The sequence below is a fragment of the Apostichopus japonicus genome, chromosome 16 (genome assembly GCF_037975245.1).
Source record: "Apostichopus japonicus isolate 1M-3 chromosome 16, ASM3797524v1, whole genome shotgun sequence".
Lineage (NCBI taxonomy): Eukaryota > Metazoa > Echinodermata > Holothuroidea > Aspidochirotida > Stichopodidae > Apostichopus > Apostichopus japonicus.
This window is the reverse complement of record NC_092576.1, coordinates 24,133,027-24,151,268: the sequence shown is the minus strand read 5'-3', so window position 1 is coordinate 24,151,268 and position 18,242 is coordinate 24,133,027. Positions and strand designations below refer to the sequence as shown.

The following is an 18,242-nucleotide window of genomic DNA, read 5'->3' as shown; positions in this document are numbered from 1 at the left end:
CTCTAAATTACGGTCTATTTGTTTCTGAGAACATCAGTGAGTATGGCAATACACTGTGCTATAACATACAATGATTTTGCGTAAGTCGAAGAGAGAAGTATATTGGACTTCGTCTGCCGAGAGATTGATATGATAACTGAAGGCGCTAAGATCTTCATATAGATACCACTCTTGGAATCTGATATCACGGCCAGTTAGAAAGGTAAGCACACGTATATCGTGTTTTAATCATTTCTATTTTACTGTCATAAACTATGCCGCCCGACGTCTTTACGAAATGCAGAGAAGTCTAAGTTTGCAGACTATGGATGTGTATGTTTAGAGGGAGAGGGGGGTAGGGTGCAACTGAGCTACGTGCGGGTCCCCAATATGTTTCTCATTACACATAGCTGTAAATTATACAGATATATGTGTATATATGTATATGGTAGGTCCATTGATTTTTAGTATCTTCTTGTTGGTAATGTTGTATAGTTCGTTTCTTATTGCTGCGATAAGACCTACAGTGGGATTCTTTGGCAAGACTTAGTATAGATTTTCTATAAAAACGTATATAGGGACCCTGTGTTATGTTTACCCATAAATACATATTTAATATAACAAGACGAACTTTGTGCTTATTACTGCTAAACGTAATATCAGAATGTAATAGTTTGCATGTTGATGTAACGGAAGAGATTGATCCATTACTACATATTAGCTAGTAGTTGTTCATTCTAAGGTAGTTTACGATTAGCCCCTCTTTGTAGGGACAAATCAATATAAAGGTTACTACAACGTTTATGATTGACTTTACTATAGAATGTACAGTATAGATGTTTCATAAAACAGAACATATATATACTATGCACTTTTAGAAGAATCTGACTTATTCATCTCTGCATTCTTTTTCATTGAGAAAAAAAGGAATGTAATTCATTTAGATGGGTAAGTCAATTGAAATAATAATATAAGACATCATAAAACCAGATATTTTAGATCACTCAACTACATCATTTGGATGAATCAAGGAAATAGCCATCGATATCGCTTGGGTGAAGTAGGGCAGCACAAAGCCCCCACATTTTAACGAATCATGCACCATGTAACATTGCCGTATCAAGCTTTACATAGCACAACCTGTGGTCAGCATCGAACTGTCAGCTATTAGATTCATACCCTTGGTCTGTATACGTAATGTCTCGATGTCCATAAAAACTCCACATTTAAGAAATATGTGAATATCTTTTCGATATAGAAAATCAAATTTTTCAAGAAACATAAAAATCGACTTTAAAATAAAACAGCACGACAAATTAAAAAAAAACTGTTAAAGTAATTAATCGATATGTACTTTTATGTTTCACTAAAAAGGAACACACATAAACACAAATAGCAATTGATTTTACTTGTCGTGTTGGCTTCCTGAAAATCCAATGCGGTCTGAGATACTTACATCTCAAAGATAATAAATGTCAATAATTCAAAACATTGCAATTGAAGTAGTACCTCTTGCTCGACCCCTCGGGCTAATAACAGTGTACCATACATAAAATATTCTAAGGGTACTAGACCATTTGACTCAACATGTTTCTTTTAAATGTCTTTAATAAATAGTATGTATGGGTACTACAACAACAAGCTAAGGCGGTGGCGTTTGAAGCAATGAGGGAGTGGATGACGCGTTACAGCAAGACGGTACAAATCTGCAATTTGAACCATCTTTACAAAACATATGGACAGTGTGTAGACCCCTCACCAGTAATTAGCTTAAACAATAGAGAAAATGCCACGATTTCATAATTTTGTAAGAGAATTCCTCTTTACACGGCCAACTGTGGCATTTCAAATACGGTGGTAAGCTATATTATAGTACACAATATATTGTTTATCTAACAATACATTGTATTATCTATGTAATGCGAGGTTTAGAGTATTGCATTGAATTGTATTAATATTCACGTTTAATTTGTTTTTACCAAAGACTGAAAGCAAAACTGCGCAGAAAAATCCCGGGACAATCAATGTATTACACCATAATGTTGGTACTTAAATAGTATAACGTCCTGAACTCTTCCTGAAAATCCCGTTTGTCATAGGGAACTCGACTTTGGTAAAAACTATCACTAACCATCGTAATTGGTGCTGCTCAGGATGTAATTGGAGCCGCAATTGGTTTATACCGATACGCTAAACACAAGGATTTACCACCATTTGGTAGCATTGCCCGAATCACTATACATTAAAGCTATATCTTTTATTGAGGCATTTAGTTTGATTTTTGATACTTCGTTGTATCGGATTAGTACTTATTAGCGAACTATTATCTGTTCTGGTCTGAACTGAGAGGCCTTATTTTGGTTTAGATATGTGACTAGTCAAGTGATGTGTTGTGAAAACCTAATTGCGATACATTCTCTTAACTTGCAAGTGGGATGTTAGCTTGGTTTGTCACAAAAGTAAACAATCCAACATGTTTATAAATGAAAGCAAAATGTTGTCTGGAAGTCTGCAATGGCAGAACTACGAGACCTACAATAAGTTAATGTTCATTAAATATATAATTTCGGTATGTTTTCACAATTTTTCACCATAATTGAAAAAAAAAAACTTTTCATTGCAAACAATCTCTACATGATATTTGACAAAGTTTAAGATAATTTCCTCTCATAATGTTGAGCTTATTAAAACATCACTAGCTAGAAATATTTTCAAATCAACAATGCTTTAATGCGACGTCAAAATAATCTTTCAGAATATATAGATTTGTAGAGGTTGGGGGAGTCGGTGGAAGGGTATCTTCGTTTCTGATTCCTGCTTCACCTGCGAAGACCGACGCATGTTATAAATACTGATTATTGTCCTTTAAGTCAATGAAAACTAGTAAATTATGTTACTCATGGTAGGTATTAGGGTTTTTTTCATGCACATCGAATATTTAATAAACTCCAAAGCTAGAGATGAGTGGTTGGGTCCGTCCCCATCACTCTAAAATCATTCTTTGGAAAAGGACTCAATAGGTTTCTTTGATAATAAACAGCTGACTGCGTGATTACGTACAATGAAGAATGCTAAGAGTTTCAGACTTTGTATTGATATTGTTTACCAGGGAACCTTGTCTGTCAGCACATCATTGAATGTCGGTGTGCAATTCACCGAATATCAGGGTACAACTCACTCCAAATCAGGGATCACATCACTAATTGTTAGGGAGCACATCACTACGTGCCATTGAGCAGCTTACCGCATGTCAGTGAGCAGCTCACCATACGTCAGTGAGCAGCTTACTACATGTCAGTGAGGAGATAACCGCATGTCGTTGAGCAGCTGACTGCATGTCAGTGAGCAGCTCACTGGATGTCGGTGGGCAGCTTAATACATGTCAGGGAGAAGCTCACCGCATGTCAGTGAGCATCATAACGTATGTCAGTGAGCAGCTTACCGCATGTCAGTGAGCAGCTCAATACATGTCAGTGAGGAGCTCACCGTATTTCATTGAGCAGCTCACCGTACGTCAGTGAGCAGCTTACTGCATATCAGACAGGAGCTCACCGCAAGGCATTGAGCAGTTCAATACATGTCAGGGAGCAGATCATCGCAGATCAGTGAGTAGCTCAATACATGTCGGTGAGCAGCTCAATACATGCCAGGGAGCAGCTCACGGTAGGTCAGTGACCAGCTCAATACATGTCTTAGACCAGCTCACCGCATGTCAGTGAGCAGCTCACCGCAGGGCAGTGAACATATCAACACATGTCAGGGAAAAGCTCAGCGAAGGTCATCGAGCAACTTACCGCAGGTCGGTGAGCAGCTTACAGAATGAGGTATCGAAGGATTGTACTAAATTTCCCTCACTGTCATTCAATATATACTACGATTATGTAATTAGAAGGAGCTGCGCCGATCCTCGCTTTTGCAAACGGGAAAGCATAGGATTATGTTTATTCCCGCAATTTGTTAGAGTAAGTCAGGTTTGAATCTCAGTAACCAATTGTTCAAAAGACTGGTTATTTCACACATCAGTTAATTTCTGGACTTTGCAGTTGATGTTTTGAGTTATGCCTATTCGATGTTTCCCTGTATTTCGTGATATTGATGGATACTAGATCAGGACTATTCGATTCCTTCAACTAAAACAATAAACACGCAATAATATGTTAACTTTCATATATCATATTTACAACATCCTGAAGGTGATCTCAAAACTGTTCAATATAACATTCGAAATGTTTTTAGTAAAGCGTTACTACATACTACATAAATCATTTGCATATTTGCAGCTTGTGAACATAATGATTTTAAAGAAGGGCGTAATTTAGGAAGTTATATGCCAGTTGTATGCCACTTTAACAACGTCGCTTGTTCCGATGTCACTACATGTTAATCGGTTTCATTTAAGTTGTTCAGACGGTTTACTTGTCTTTACTCTTTTGAGCTGACGCAACATTCTGTGTTATATATTTAATTAACCAGTGTCTGATGTTTCAACGAAATTTACTAAAACTGTAGGTAACTGCCTGCGTTAACTTGCAAGCCATTGTGTCGCCCAGCGGTACCACAGACGTAACGAAATAATCAAATTATGACCTCAAAACTGATCCTTAAAGAAACTGAAATTGTTGCAAACAAACTCTCAAGCCTTATTTTTGCGCCGAACAGACATCCAATTATACAAAAGTGCAAAACAGGCCAGAGGCTACCAAATACCGTAGATGTTCACTTTTTAATTTGTGTAAACGCATTTGCTGGAACATATTATTGGTTTTTGATAACGCTATTATGATGTAAACGCAACTGTATTAGCCAAAATAAAAACAAAGATGTGATAGACAAGCTTTGTCTCACGTAATAGGACATCCACTTAAAAATTGTACGCATGTTCATGCAACTTTAACTTTCACTTGGGTCTATTGTTTTAATTCATTATTTTTATAACTATTATATATATATTATTTTCTTTGGGGGTGGAGGGTGGGGGGGGGGACCTGGGGGCCAACGAAAATATACATATAAAGTCGTGTGAGAAGACCTTACCTTGGTGAAAGACTGTGACTCATCCACCTAAATCACATTGCTACGTCGAAACGTATTTTATTTTCCCTTGGTTTATGAAAAAAACAATTTTATTGTTTACGTCTGATTCCATTTGAACTCCTTCCTCACTTGAAACATTTGGAGATTACATTTGGATGACCGGAATAGACGTTTTTGATAGGTGAAGTACATACTTGGACAATGACAGTTTAGTTTGCTAATAAACGAACACAAAAAAAAACCTACTGTATTGCTGTCTTTTTCAATATTAAAACTTCGTACTCGTTGCTAAACAGGTTCATCTTGCTGAACGACAATGGCGTCTGGGGGCGTGAGTGACAAAATTGTATATGGAGGGAAAGGGTTCACTCGTCGTAAGCAGCAGCCGTTATGGTTAAGTAAGTACATTGATTACACAAAAACCAATGATAATCTCTCCGTGTTTGATTCGTTACGCAATGGTGTCATTTGTGTTTTAACGACTATAATGAATAATGCAGTGATTTTCTTGGTTGAACTTAAATATGACATTTATTTTGAATAAGCTCTTATTAGACACATTTCAAGTGAAGCAAAGTAACCGAGCCAATATCACTTTACATATATATATGGTGAATGGGTAGGCATTATGATGATAAATGATTCTTCCTAACAGATAAGACCAACTCGGTTTCTGGTCAATGCGATGTTAAATGTTTATCTCGGTGTGTAAATAACCTTTTAAACTAGCTTCGTATGTTGTATTCCCAACGCAGCGATGACAGTTTACTGTCAAATTACACATGTTTTCACCTGTGTGAAGGAGTCGATCACCATCGCCATCTCTATCATAGACTTATGGCTAAGAACATGCGTAGTATATGTTGATGATGAGGTTAAAGGGTAGGGTAAAAGGACAAGGACTTTTGGATAACATCATTTTCTTGTATCTGTTTGATCATATCACCAGTGTAAAGAGACGTAAAGGGACCGAGTTTGGAAGTGGATCGAGTTGTTTGGTTTTCGTACCCAGGCTCCCTCTTGGGGGCTTCTCTTTAAAAAAATAAGAAATCTGATTAAATGTTCTAATGATTCTCGTTTAAGAAATGCATCCTTCTCTTGCTTCTTGTGAATACTGCAGCTTTATATACCACAGTCTTTATTTGTCATTGAGTTTCGTATCACATACAACTAAGACAACACTCTTTCTTTTATCGTGATACATAACAGGGCTAGTATCAAGATCTTTCAAAGGCTATCAAACAGCACAATTACGTCAAGCATGCCGGATCCACCAAGGAGACGACATTTTGCATATTCGGAGGACTGATAAGTTGAACATTTTGTTTAAATGTAACACCGTGTTTACAGTCTACAGAGCGAGAGACGGTGCCTGTGCCATATTAAAGGATGTCGAATTCAGGCAATCAAATCCTCCCGCAATGTTAGATGGAGGACAGTTTGGGGTGCTCATGCAAGATGCCGGAATAACTCTCATGTATGCGATAGCGATAGTCGATTGGAGAGAAGATTCACGGTTCAAACTGTGCATAAATGATGTAGTTCTCCTCTTGGCAAAGATTCAAGGTCCATACTATGTTGCAATTACGCAAACAATGAAAGTTGGTATACTTCCTTCTGAGGTTGTAAATATTATTACAATGCCCAGACGATTTCTGAGATCCGGAATGATGCTGAAGATGCGACATGTACATAGCAATACTTTCGAAGAGCTTTTTAAAGACTCCGAAAAGTTATTTTTATGGCATACGCGACAAGGCAAACCTGTTCCTCTACAAAGTTTCAAATTTGAGGAAGGTGTGGAGACGGTAAGCGAATAATGTATTTGTAAATGAAATAAGCATGTAGAAAACTTATCGACGATCCTTGAAGAAAAAGAAAACAAGTGAAATATATGTATAACAATTACTTTCCTTATATTTATTTAGGCCCACAACATCTTTCAGTCATATAAACACCAGTTCTTTTTTATCGATTAACAAATTTAACCTAATTATCATCTTAACAACATGTTCATAGCCGGAAAGTTTGAAAACCTTAGATAGCCTACTTTGAAGATGTAAATTACACAGTGATTTTTTACCCAAGTTAGACATTAATCAACTCAACGGACTTTTCAGAACCTAGCGGTTTTCAAATGTAGCTTGGTAAGGCTAGCATCAATTAATCGATTTTTGTTGCTTTGCTCCTGATCAAACGTGAGTGCATATAAGCTACTAAATCAGTTGTTTTAAAGCAATGAAATGCTGTTGTTCATTGCTTCCCTCGTGCACCGTCACTGACTTAAGCATGATATTCGTGACTATATCGTGAATCGTGAAGTTGTATATATAATTTCATATAATCAATCGTTCTGTTATATTAATGATGAACTTCATATTCAATGGCTTGAAAAAAAAATAACTAAATTGATTAATGATAATCTTTGTAACAGTATTGGCGAAACTTCAGCTTTCACGAACACTGTTACTTGAATTTGAGCACATCCCTAAGTCGCTGTTTTGTACATTTGAAGTAACACCGTGGTAATTTAAACACAGAATATAATCTTAAGAAATCATCTATCCGATCAGTAAGTATTGGTTCTTCTCTCGATAATATCTAGCATTCAGCTAAGATTATACAGAATATACACTGAAGACAATGTGTATAGTAAAATAAGCTACTCCACTGTAACCGTTTTGAAACGACGTTACATGCTGTTAGATAACAAGTGCACTTTATAACATGACAACCTAAAATAACGTTCCACTAAATGGCTATTATCCAAATAAAGGGAATAACAAATAAATGTTGACAAACAGTACCACATGTCAACATGTAACCGAGTTAAATCAATAGAATTTGATGTGTCGGTATCTGCAGATGTGTACTGTGGATTTTTGTTTACATTATTATAATAATAATAATAATAATAATAAGCAGTTCTTATAAAGCGCCCGTAACAGATGTCTCAGGGCACTTTACAAATATAAAAGTAATAAAATACATAAAGAATACAAGTCAAACACAGAGCAAAAGAAGCAAATTACCGATGACCAGACAAGGAACATAAAACGAAAGAGCAAACCAATAAGAAAACCAGTGTCTGGCCATCGATCCTGACCTATTCAAAAAATTTACCATACGTTATTTTAGACTTGTGTTATCCCCGGTTGTGAAACTTGCGTGCTTATTCAGTTCCTCTACAAAACGTTGAGACAAGCTGTACTAGAACAAGGAGGTTTTCATTGTTGTAACAGTAATAATATTGCACTTTTGTTACAGTTACAGCTGGACTCTGTTGGAATACCATCAACAGGCAATACTGACCTATTGGAAGAACTTTACGAGGTATAGAAGGACCAAATTACGATCATTTCAAATTACTGTTTAACTTCGTTTTTACATTTTTCCTTGCCTCTTTTCCAACAAAAAAGATACTGATATTTGTTGTAGGTATTACTTTAAGAATGCATCTTGGCTGTAAAAATAAATAGATATAGAAACAATATGACGACCGCTTAGTAATCAATATTTGCCAAAAAGTGATAAATTTTGATAAACATTGTCCACATTTGACTAAACTGACCTGGTCTGGATACATACGCACCCAATATTGGTTAAAGTATATTACCAAATGATTTTAGAGTGTATTGATCATAACAACACTGTAGTTTGATGGTGATTTGTAGTCGAGTGCAAACTACCACTAATACAATAATAGTGAAAGGAGCTTTCCAAATTTAACCGTCCCTGTCATATTCCAAGGCGGACTGCAACAATAGCAGAAAGGAAACATGAATAATTTAAGATTACTTGAAGTACTGGTTAAAATAGGTATTGTACTATAGGTGAACCAAAAGAAATATATGCTAAAGAGAAAATAAGGGCAAATAAGTAGTGTAAACTACAGTAAGTATAACATGTCTTTGTTATTTTTTATTAGGAGGTTAAAGTGGGCTTGACCACGTAGTACTGTTATCAAACTTACGTAGAGTTTTATCCTAAATTAAGTGTTGTGTTTCTTCAAATTTTACCTGAGTTTGTTTGTTTTTTTTTTAAGGAACTTGCTGAAGACGAAACAGACGATCTTGGATACACAACTCCGGTGAGTTTGAGTCGATCTAACCGTGTGCCACCGTTTGCATGAAACAACTGCAGGAATTATGGCGAAGTTCAAAAATAAATGGATACCAATCAAAATAGCTAGAAGAGTGCTTTTAGTGTTGAGAGGAGGAAGGAACCCTTCTTTAGATTACACACATCTTGACTAATGATACATACATTCGACTTAGACTTAGTCCCAATACTTGTTTAGGGTTTTTAATTATTTTGTTCTACTGTTCGGAAGATAAAAATGAGAATATGTAAACCAACTCCCCTGCTACATTAAGAAAAAAACAAATAGAAAAGTCAAATTGATTAAATTAAAATCGGCTTATTATCTAAATTGATACGCTCTACTGTGTTTCAGAGAGAGAGAGAGAGAGAGTAATTAATACATCGTTTTTCGATTTCTGGATTGATATCTTCCTGTTAGTCATAACACGATAAAGAATTATATAGATGTGTTTCACTTCGAACTCCAGTGTAAATTTCGGTAAAAGTTTAAACGAATAAAACTTGTATTTTTCTGCATTGTTGGTAACTTGATCACTTCAGTTGTATATTTATGTCAGTTGCTGGTCACGATTTCCTCATCTAGTGTAGTCGGTAATAAAAAGGGGATTATGTGCCAAAGATGACAGGACGACATAGGGTAATCTTTTCACGGTTGCGTATATACAACATTCCAATGGCGTTGTATCAAGATTAATGTTAATATTTTACTTCGTTTTTTTTTAATCATTTTTAGACTAACCGTATTGTTTGAATGCTAATGTTTCTTGTTCTGTGTGTATTTGTCTTGGACTGTCATTCATAGTCGAGCGACTTTGCATTTTTTATAAGAATAATACTCCTCCTTTAATTATGTTTCATCTCACATTTACTGTACATATATAGGATAACACACCATCACCTCCCCCTCCCCCTCCACGAATTTGGGAATTGGACACGAAGGATGATGCTGAAAAGGTACCGTACTTGGGTTATGTTGATATTCGTTAGCTAAACTATAACGTTTCTATACATGCTACCTGAGATTAATTTGCCACATGATTAACTTTTCGTTTATCGAGGAATGATGTGTTTTTATTGGATCCTAGTAATAAACGAGTTCCTTCAAAAGTTAGTGGGTTTTGTAAAATAACATACTAAATACTAGGAGCTGCTTTCAAAGTTGGAATATATATTAGCAAACGTTGTATTACAAGATAAAGTATGATGAGTGGTTATGCCTAGTATTTAAGGAACATTTTTATACTGAGATGTTACACAGTAACCATTGTTAAAATTCATAAAAATCGGGTGCTGCCAAATAGCAATATTTTATGTTATTGACTTATAAAACATGGATGAACAATATATCTAAATTAAATTGCGAATAAATTGAACAACAAAGATGTCCTCAAACTTGTTTGTAAACGAAGGATATGTACTGAAAGATATGGACTGTGAAAGTAACTCACACGTTTATACAATTAAAACAGGTGTAATATTGTATACACTTAATGCTTAATTATCATGTTAATGTCCTTTTAACGAACCAAAATAGCATTTCTTGTCGAAACACAGAACCAGACGAAAAAGATACATTGTCTGAAGAATTTTGTTTTAGGTCTACTTAAATTGAACCTTTACATCATTGACATACGTGTGACTCACCGGTTCCTGCAGTTAACATGATAGTAAATGTTAATAGTATTGACATGGGAAGTGGTTAACATCTTATCCAGTGTTTATTTATAACAATACATCTTTATATAAGAGTACAACACTTAGTGTTGAATGTCACCAAATCCAGGTGTTTCGTTAAGTTATTCTACGTTAAAAATGAACCCTCTAAATGTATATGGTCAACAAAATAAATTGTAAGCTTTGATATTGCAGCTATTTAAATTGCATCTACCGTGATACATTGAAATACTGTCAAGTTTAGCTACAAAATCTAGGATAAAAAGGTAAATTTACCTCCATGTGTTTTTCCATAGTGCTGTTATGACAACACATTTTTTTTTATACAACACGATCTGAAACGCTGTTTGATGCAAACTTGTTAACTTAACTGAGTTTCTAAAATATTCATGTTAAAGGTAACTGAAACACTATATATTGAATTCTCTCCAAGACAATCACGTACATAATCTCTATCTCTCAAAATGTAACGTCGCATCTGTTGAGTAAAATGTGCCTCTTAACTTGACTACAATCCCTGAGCAAATATCAAACCCGAATACCAAGTTCAGGTGTAATTACGATGAGGATGTGTCGTATGTGATGATCCATTTCTTTTTGTACTTAGAATAATTTCTCTATCGTGATTTAAACATTTTAAATGTCGACAAAGTTTTCGCTAACATATTTAACAGCAGTTATTTTTTGAATGTGGTTTAACTGTCGCTGTATTATTCATTATTCTGGAAAGGATTACTATATTATTCCAGGCTTGAAAAAATATCTTCAATAGTATGTATAAATACTAGCTGCCAAATAATCGGCTTTTTTGTTTCTTTTTCTTGAGAAGATTGAGAAACTAACGGATACAGAACATTGGTTCCAAGGTCGTATATCCCGTGAAAGAGCCGAGGAGATGCTGGAGGATGAAATGGATTACCTTTTTCGTTTCAAGGGTGACGATTCAAACGCAATTGTGTTTTCATATTGCCTTGGGAAAGATATATATCGTCACTCTTTAGTTCTTGAGCACAATTCCTCTGAAAGAGTAGGTACTCTTGTATCATATGTCAAGTTTTGATTTTTATTACTCCTGGTGTATTATAATCATTGTGCAGATATTTACATGTTTATAGTGTGTTCGGTTCCTGTCTTTACCAGCATACGCCCTCGGAAACATAATTTAACAATCCTGCCACCGAAACTGTGTTAATGTTATTCATAGTATGGCGTAAAGTGGTCATCGAAACAAACATAGACAGCGTTAGCCTCCGAAGTAACTTCCCATGCATGTTTAAGCCAGTGAGCTACAACTTGTAACGGTTTGTTTGAAACTTTCTAGTTGGAATTCTTCACATATGTGGTTACAACTCCAATCAATACAAACCATAGCTTAGTATATGTAGCGTAGCCTTATTACGTTGCATTCTTAGTGTGCGGACGTGCTGTTGTCTTGCTCACAACTTAACTAAAGTTTTCCGCAAGCGTGTGCTTTACTAGTGTGTAACATAAGTACTGTTACTACTTCCACTCGCTCGGTGGGTTGTTTTGTTGAGGTCCTGCGCAGTTCGGTGCAGTTCTTCTGTGTACAGTGACATGTGCCTTGTTCGGTTTTTCGTTTGGAGTTTAATAGCATGACCTTTGGTTTGTTTTGTTGTTGTTCCTCCGTGGTTTAGCTACCTTGCGGTATCATGGCGTCGCGCCGTGATAGCTGAATTGCAATTGTTTAGCCTTTTGAAAAGCAAGGCTGCTGTGGCGTCTGGAGAGATTATTTTTTGGCTAGCTCTCCATAGTCGTAATACGCACGATTTGTTGTTGTGCAGAAGGGTGTCACGTCGCTGGGTAATGTGGAGAGTTTGATAGGCATCCCATAAGAAAAATCCGTATAGTTAACTCCATCCACGTAGGCTTAGAGGTGCGGCAGGAACTTGCCCTTACTGATTTAGGTCCGTTTGGGGCTGTGGAGGTTGAGAAAATGTGCTCTTAGGCACATGGCTCTGTGGTTATGAATGGTCACCGCCAATTTTGGATCGACCTAACACATGATATTCCCTGCTTCCACTTTATTGCCGGTTATAAAACCCATGCTCGTGAACTCAGAGGAGGGCCATGTTTTTCGCGCTTGTCTTTCCTCTTTTGTCGCTATGACAAAGGGTGTGGGACTAGCCAAGGCGTAAAGTTCCGACGCATATACTGCCTCGGAGGAGGCTCCACACAAAGAGGGGAAGTCGGTTAAAATTCATCGTCCCTGTCGGTGCAGATACCAACCCCACGTCGACACCGCCTTCACCAGATCGCGAGGCGGACACGGGGTCTCCACCAGTTTCCCTTACATACTCGCCTAGTTCCGTCCCATTCCGGCTCTGACCACACCGACTCCTGTTCCTAGCTCAATTTTTCCACCAGACCCGGAGGTCGAGGCTCTCACGAACATCCACTACGGAGACTCGATCATCATCGAGCCAAAACATGCTACGGAGACGAGCTGGTACGAAGAGACGAGGACTCCTCACTGAAAAGGTCGACTTTAAGTAAAGACCCAGACCATGATCCGTCATTTTGTGTTAAGGTTGTGTTAGTGGCTTCAAGACTTGTCCGACCATGTAACGGTAGACCGTTTATGGACGGTAAGACATGGTTCTGTCTTGTTCCTGGTAGACTCTCAGGAGTGGTATGTTGGTGTTGTACGCCGTATTACTTGTATCTGTTATTTTAAGGAAAAAAAAAACATATTAGGAGTAATATATGTGATATAGTTTTTAGAGGAAAGGTTTCTCTTTGGCAGACTGTCTTTAAGGAGGTGAAGTTTTACATTCGCTTACATATTGAAGGAGATTTTTGCCGTTTATCTGAGGCTGCATTTTTCGGGCGCTGGTATGTGGGGAGGGGTGTTTTGTTTGCTGCGGGCTGGTCGTCCGTTTGTAGCTGTTTGAATTTTCGGTTGGAACTGGGTGGGTGGTGGTCGCCTGATTTTTATTTGTGAGAGGGGGTATGGTATCAGTGCCGTTTGGGCGTGACGTTTTGTTTCCCGTCGGGCGGGTCACGTAAGAAGTACACACAGTTTAGTGTAGCAAGTACGTATACATAGAATACATCGGTGACCTTAACGTCAGAACAATGAACTACTGCTGGTTCATGTAACTATGACAACATGCGTGTGTTGTATGCTTTGCGTCAGGTACTTCTGGCTTTACTGTAACGCAATGACGTTCGTGTAGTGCATACAGGGAATATCACTGTATTTTTGGGTTATTTTTATTCGCGCACATACATTGTTTATACACTTATAATTAAACAAAATGAAAATAAGTGCGGGTTTCTGTTTCTAAAAAAATAGTTGTTTATCTTGCCTATAAAGGTTTTGTTAAAGAGCAATATTTTGGAATGAAAGCTTATGTTAATTTAGTGCTTTGTATGAATGTGCAGGATTGACCAACTGTCTGTAGTGATTTGCAGAATAATGCGCTCATTGGCTTGAGTGCAATATCCTGCCTACGGCCTTGTGCATCACTTGTGTGATATGCCCCGTCCGTGCATTACCGTGTGACAATTACACGGTAGATGGTAATTAACCTCTTATTACCATTAACTGCTTTTTCAAGGTTAACATCGTTTCTTTTTAATCAAATTGTCAAGTATGATTGGCCGTTTTAATATTAAAAGACAACAATATAGCGATCATTGACGGGAATATAGACTATTCTCAAAGGAGGTGTGCCGTCATTTACCTGTTTAGTAAAAGTATGGTTTACTTTTCCATTGATATACTTCATAGCTAATAATGTTTATCTTCCAGATATCTCATGAGGGAACGGATGAAATTCACCAACGTATACTACATTTTGCAAAATCAAATGGGTTGCCCTTTCAAGATGATAAACCCATTCGCATTGGAGGCGCTTCAAAGGAGAGAAAGAGAACCCCCTATGAGACTTACGATGACGTTTTTGCAAAGCAGAATTCTCCGTTCTTCAAACTGATGGTATTACACGTAACACATTGCCATTTTTTTTTTCATAGCAAATGTGAGGCAATATCGATTACCGAAGCAAAAAAAAAACCCAAGTAAAGCATCATTTGACTCTATATCAAATATATATGTATATATGTATGTATGTATATATATATATATATATATATATATATATATATATATATATATATATATATATATATATATGTGTGTGTGTGTGTAATATATGTAATTATGTAATATGTGTAATATATGTAATATATGTGTAATATATATATATATGTAATGTGTAATATATGTAATATATATATATATGTAATGACTGTACTAGCTTTGAGTATCGGGTGAAAATTAAGAAGGTATAAAAACAAGTTTAGAATGTGTCTGTGTCTGAATATGACAAAAATGTCATTGTCAGTTAAACACTAAAACTCAATGTTGCTGCCTAATTCTTAATGTCTCGATAAATATCTCGATAAATCCGGATGTGTCTCATTTAAGAGACGTTAAACCATTTGCTTCATTTCTCTTATAAAAAAATTACACTACAAAGTAGATGCGAATGGTATCCAGTTATGTCAAACATTTAACCGATTTTTGAAACGATAAAACGCTACAAATCAACGTAAAATGGGGCGATTTAAAAATCACTTATTAGAGGGAATGCGGTCGATCGAATTAACTAAGTAATGATGTTTGTGTATAATATTGGTCTAATTTACCCTTATGACTTCGCCTAAGATGTTTGTCGGTAAATTTGTATTGGTCTCACCACGGAATTAGCTGTCAAATCTTTAGAAGTTTAACAATTTTTATAAACAGGCAGACAGACTTACTGTTCATCAAGACAAAGATCAAACAGAAAAAGACGTTACTTGTGAGGAAGAAGAGTATGAACCTTTGGTAAGAGTCTATGTCTACTTACGTAATATTAATGTAGAAAAACGTAGTATTGGGTATATTTCTTTGGTAGTTCTTTGGTAAGCATAAAAATTGTCAAACGTTCTATTACAATATGCTAAGGAGGTGTCATTACAATATGCTAAGAAAGGACTAATTCAAAGGAAAGTTTAGATTTGCCAAGACACAGTGACATATCCAGTTGGGCGATGTGGTGGGACGGATGTAATTCTTGTTAATTAAATTCCATACTTATTTTTTTTTTAAAGTAATTCCATATTAGATGAACCAGTTAATGTTCCTTTAATAACAGCAAAACATATTTTCTGTTATTACCAAATCATCATGAACCTTTTGAAAAAATTCTGACGAGCGTACCAAAATTGCGATTTTTTTTTTTTTTTTTTTTTTGTGTAACAGCAATTGCAATTACAATTACAAATTTCGTCTTTTGATGTTAAAGCATTACAAAAAAGAAAATAATTAAGTTTGAATAATTACAACATATGCTGTGTTGTTGCCATACACATTAAAAATATCAGGGTTGTAGCCTGCAGAGAGGGAAAGGGGGGGTCAAGGTTCAGCTCAGATTTCCAGTTCCACAGATGTGCACGAGTTTTGTTAGAATAACAAAACAAAACAAAAAAGAAGCGTAGCAGTCTTATGTAAAACTACGGTTCAAAATATATATATATTACGTCTATGTGTTTTACAGAGGCCAACTAGGTCATTGGTAGTTCTTATATCAGTGGCTTAATGTTTTGACTATGTATATTGAGGCACTATATGCACTTTACGTATATACCGGGGCCTTTTTAACCTAATAACTGAGGGAACCCCCAAGTCCCCTACGCGGACCAAACACTCAGCTAATTTGCCCCTCCCCACCACCCCAGTTTATGAAATGTAAAACAAAGATTGATAGCACAAACTTGACGATTAATCTTCACCTTAATTCCCAGATTGGCTTCTTCTCAACATATATATATATATATACAGGTGCGTATCCAGGGGGGGCGTTGGGGGCGCGCGCCCCCCGGGTAAGAAAAAGAGGAGAGAAAAAAAGAGAAGAAAAAAGAAAAAAGAGGGGGAAAAAAGAGGAGAAGGAGGAGAGGAAGGAAGGGAAAAGAAAAAGAAGAAAGAGAGAAAAGGGAGAAAAGGAGGGAGATAAGAAAAACGCCAAGACACCGGGAAGAGAAAGAGGAACAGTGACATTATTACAGCGCTGATCCCTATTATATACACAGGGTAGCTAGTGACGGATCAAGGATTTCGGAAGAGGCGTGTGCCTCACCCTACCCCTTACACCGACAACTCAATTTTTGACGTTTCCATTTTCCCTCTCTCACTCGTGATCAATATACTATATATGGTCTACCATAACGCGTGTGTGTGTATATATGCCTTAAACAATTGTAGAATTGTGTTATGAAACCAACTGTGGCTGGTCTCGAACTCGACCGTGTCGTCGGGGAACATTACGCATTTCGGGAAGGGGGCGACCGCCCCCCCCCCCTTTCAGCATATTTTTTTTTTATGATATTGCTAGTAATTTCAAAATTGAAAGTGCTCAGATGCAACTTACAAGGCATGGGAAGTGTCATTTCCAGCGATCTGGGAGGCATTTCCGGCAAAATTTGCTTTTACGCTCTGCGCCAACAAATGGTCCTGGGTAGTGCCATTTCCAGCGACCTGGGAGGGATTTTCGGCCAAACTTTTCTTGTACGCTTCGCGCTAACTTATGGTGACGCAACACTTACATACTTTGCCTACAGGCATCACCTCTCCCTTGGCAAATTCCTCGCTACGCGCCTGGTGTTCGAATTTGTAAAGCAAACAGCAGATATCACATCATATCAGTGAGCATGAAAATGGCGTTCCAGGATGAACAGCCTCAAAACTGTCCGACTTGCCCGAAAAAAATAACCAAAAATGTTCGCGCGCGAAGCGCGCGTTCAACATGTTGATGTCAATATCATATAAGCAAGCAGCGGTTGTTAGCCTACATTACATGCCATCGTGTACCGTACGGTCCGTCGGGATGATAATGTAAACAACGAAATGTCTTATGCAGATGGAGAAAAAGCATGGAGGTCCAATTATGTCAAAACTATATTTTACATTAGTCATGGAAAATTAGGGACTGCACCCCTCGCCTCTTACGCCTATGTGTGTAGTGTCCGGTTTCGGAGTTTTATAATAGCCGTTATAAGAGGTTTTAATATTTCTACACCAATAAATTAACTGAGTCTGAATTTTCGAAAATTTCTGACCATCATTCTTCATCACACTTCCCTCTACTCGTGCAATTTCAGAGCTCCCAACTGACCCGCAATTCGCGGGTTGGACCTGCATTCTAACACCCAAACCCGCTGACCCGCGAAAGCTTCCGAAAAACCCACATTGTAATTGTCAAGTATACATAAAAAATAAAAAAATTGCATTAAATTTTGACTAAGCAACCATCATTTCTTAAGCATTTAGCATAATAGAGTATAAAACCTCCTTTACAGCATCATTTGAACCTCAAGTTAGCCTCTATTTCTTTTCATTAGGGCGAGCAACGAACATTTTCATGCCACGGGAAAGAATGAATTAT

At 36.9% G+C, this 18,242-nt stretch overlaps 3 protein-coding genes across 4 annotated transcripts in view; 1 reads left to right on the top strand and 2 right to left on the bottom strand.

Moving 5' to 3' along the window:
• LOC139982377 (tyrosine-protein kinase CSK-like) overlaps nt 1-18,242 on the bottom strand; it is a 244,925-nt gene that overhangs the window by 174,758 nt on the left and 51,925 nt on the right. The gene's annotated exons all lie outside the window — the stretch shown is intronic.
• LOC139982598 (uncharacterized) overlaps nt 46-18,242 on the top strand; it is a 25,585-nt gene continuing 7,388 nt past the window's right edge. For both annotated transcript variants that reach the window (XM_071995530.1, XM_071995529.1), the window contains exons 1-9: nt 46-202; nt 5,310-5,411; nt 6,223-6,821; nt 8,281-8,346; nt 9,059-9,103; nt 10,000-10,071; nt 11,621-11,818; nt 14,567-14,752; nt 15,566-15,646. In XM_071995530.1, coding sequence (XP_071851631.1) covers nt 5,330-5,411; nt 6,223-6,821; nt 8,281-8,346; nt 9,059-9,103; nt 10,000-10,071; nt 11,621-11,818; nt 14,567-14,752; nt 15,566-15,646 — 1,329 coding nt within the window. In that variant the 5' untranslated portion in view covers nt 46-202; nt 5,310-5,329. The remainder of the gene's footprint in view (nt 203-5,309; nt 5,412-6,222; nt 6,822-8,280; nt 8,347-9,058; nt 9,104-9,999; nt 10,072-11,620; nt 11,819-14,566; nt 14,753-15,565; nt 15,647-18,242) is intronic.
• LOC139982597 (uncharacterized) overlaps nt 11,841-18,242 on the bottom strand; it is a 25,489-nt gene continuing 19,087 nt past the window's right edge. The window contains exon 15 of the mRNA XM_071995527.1: nt 11,841-13,474. The gene's annotated coding sequence lies outside the window, so the exon portion shown is untranslated. The remainder of the gene's footprint in view (nt 13,475-18,242) is intronic.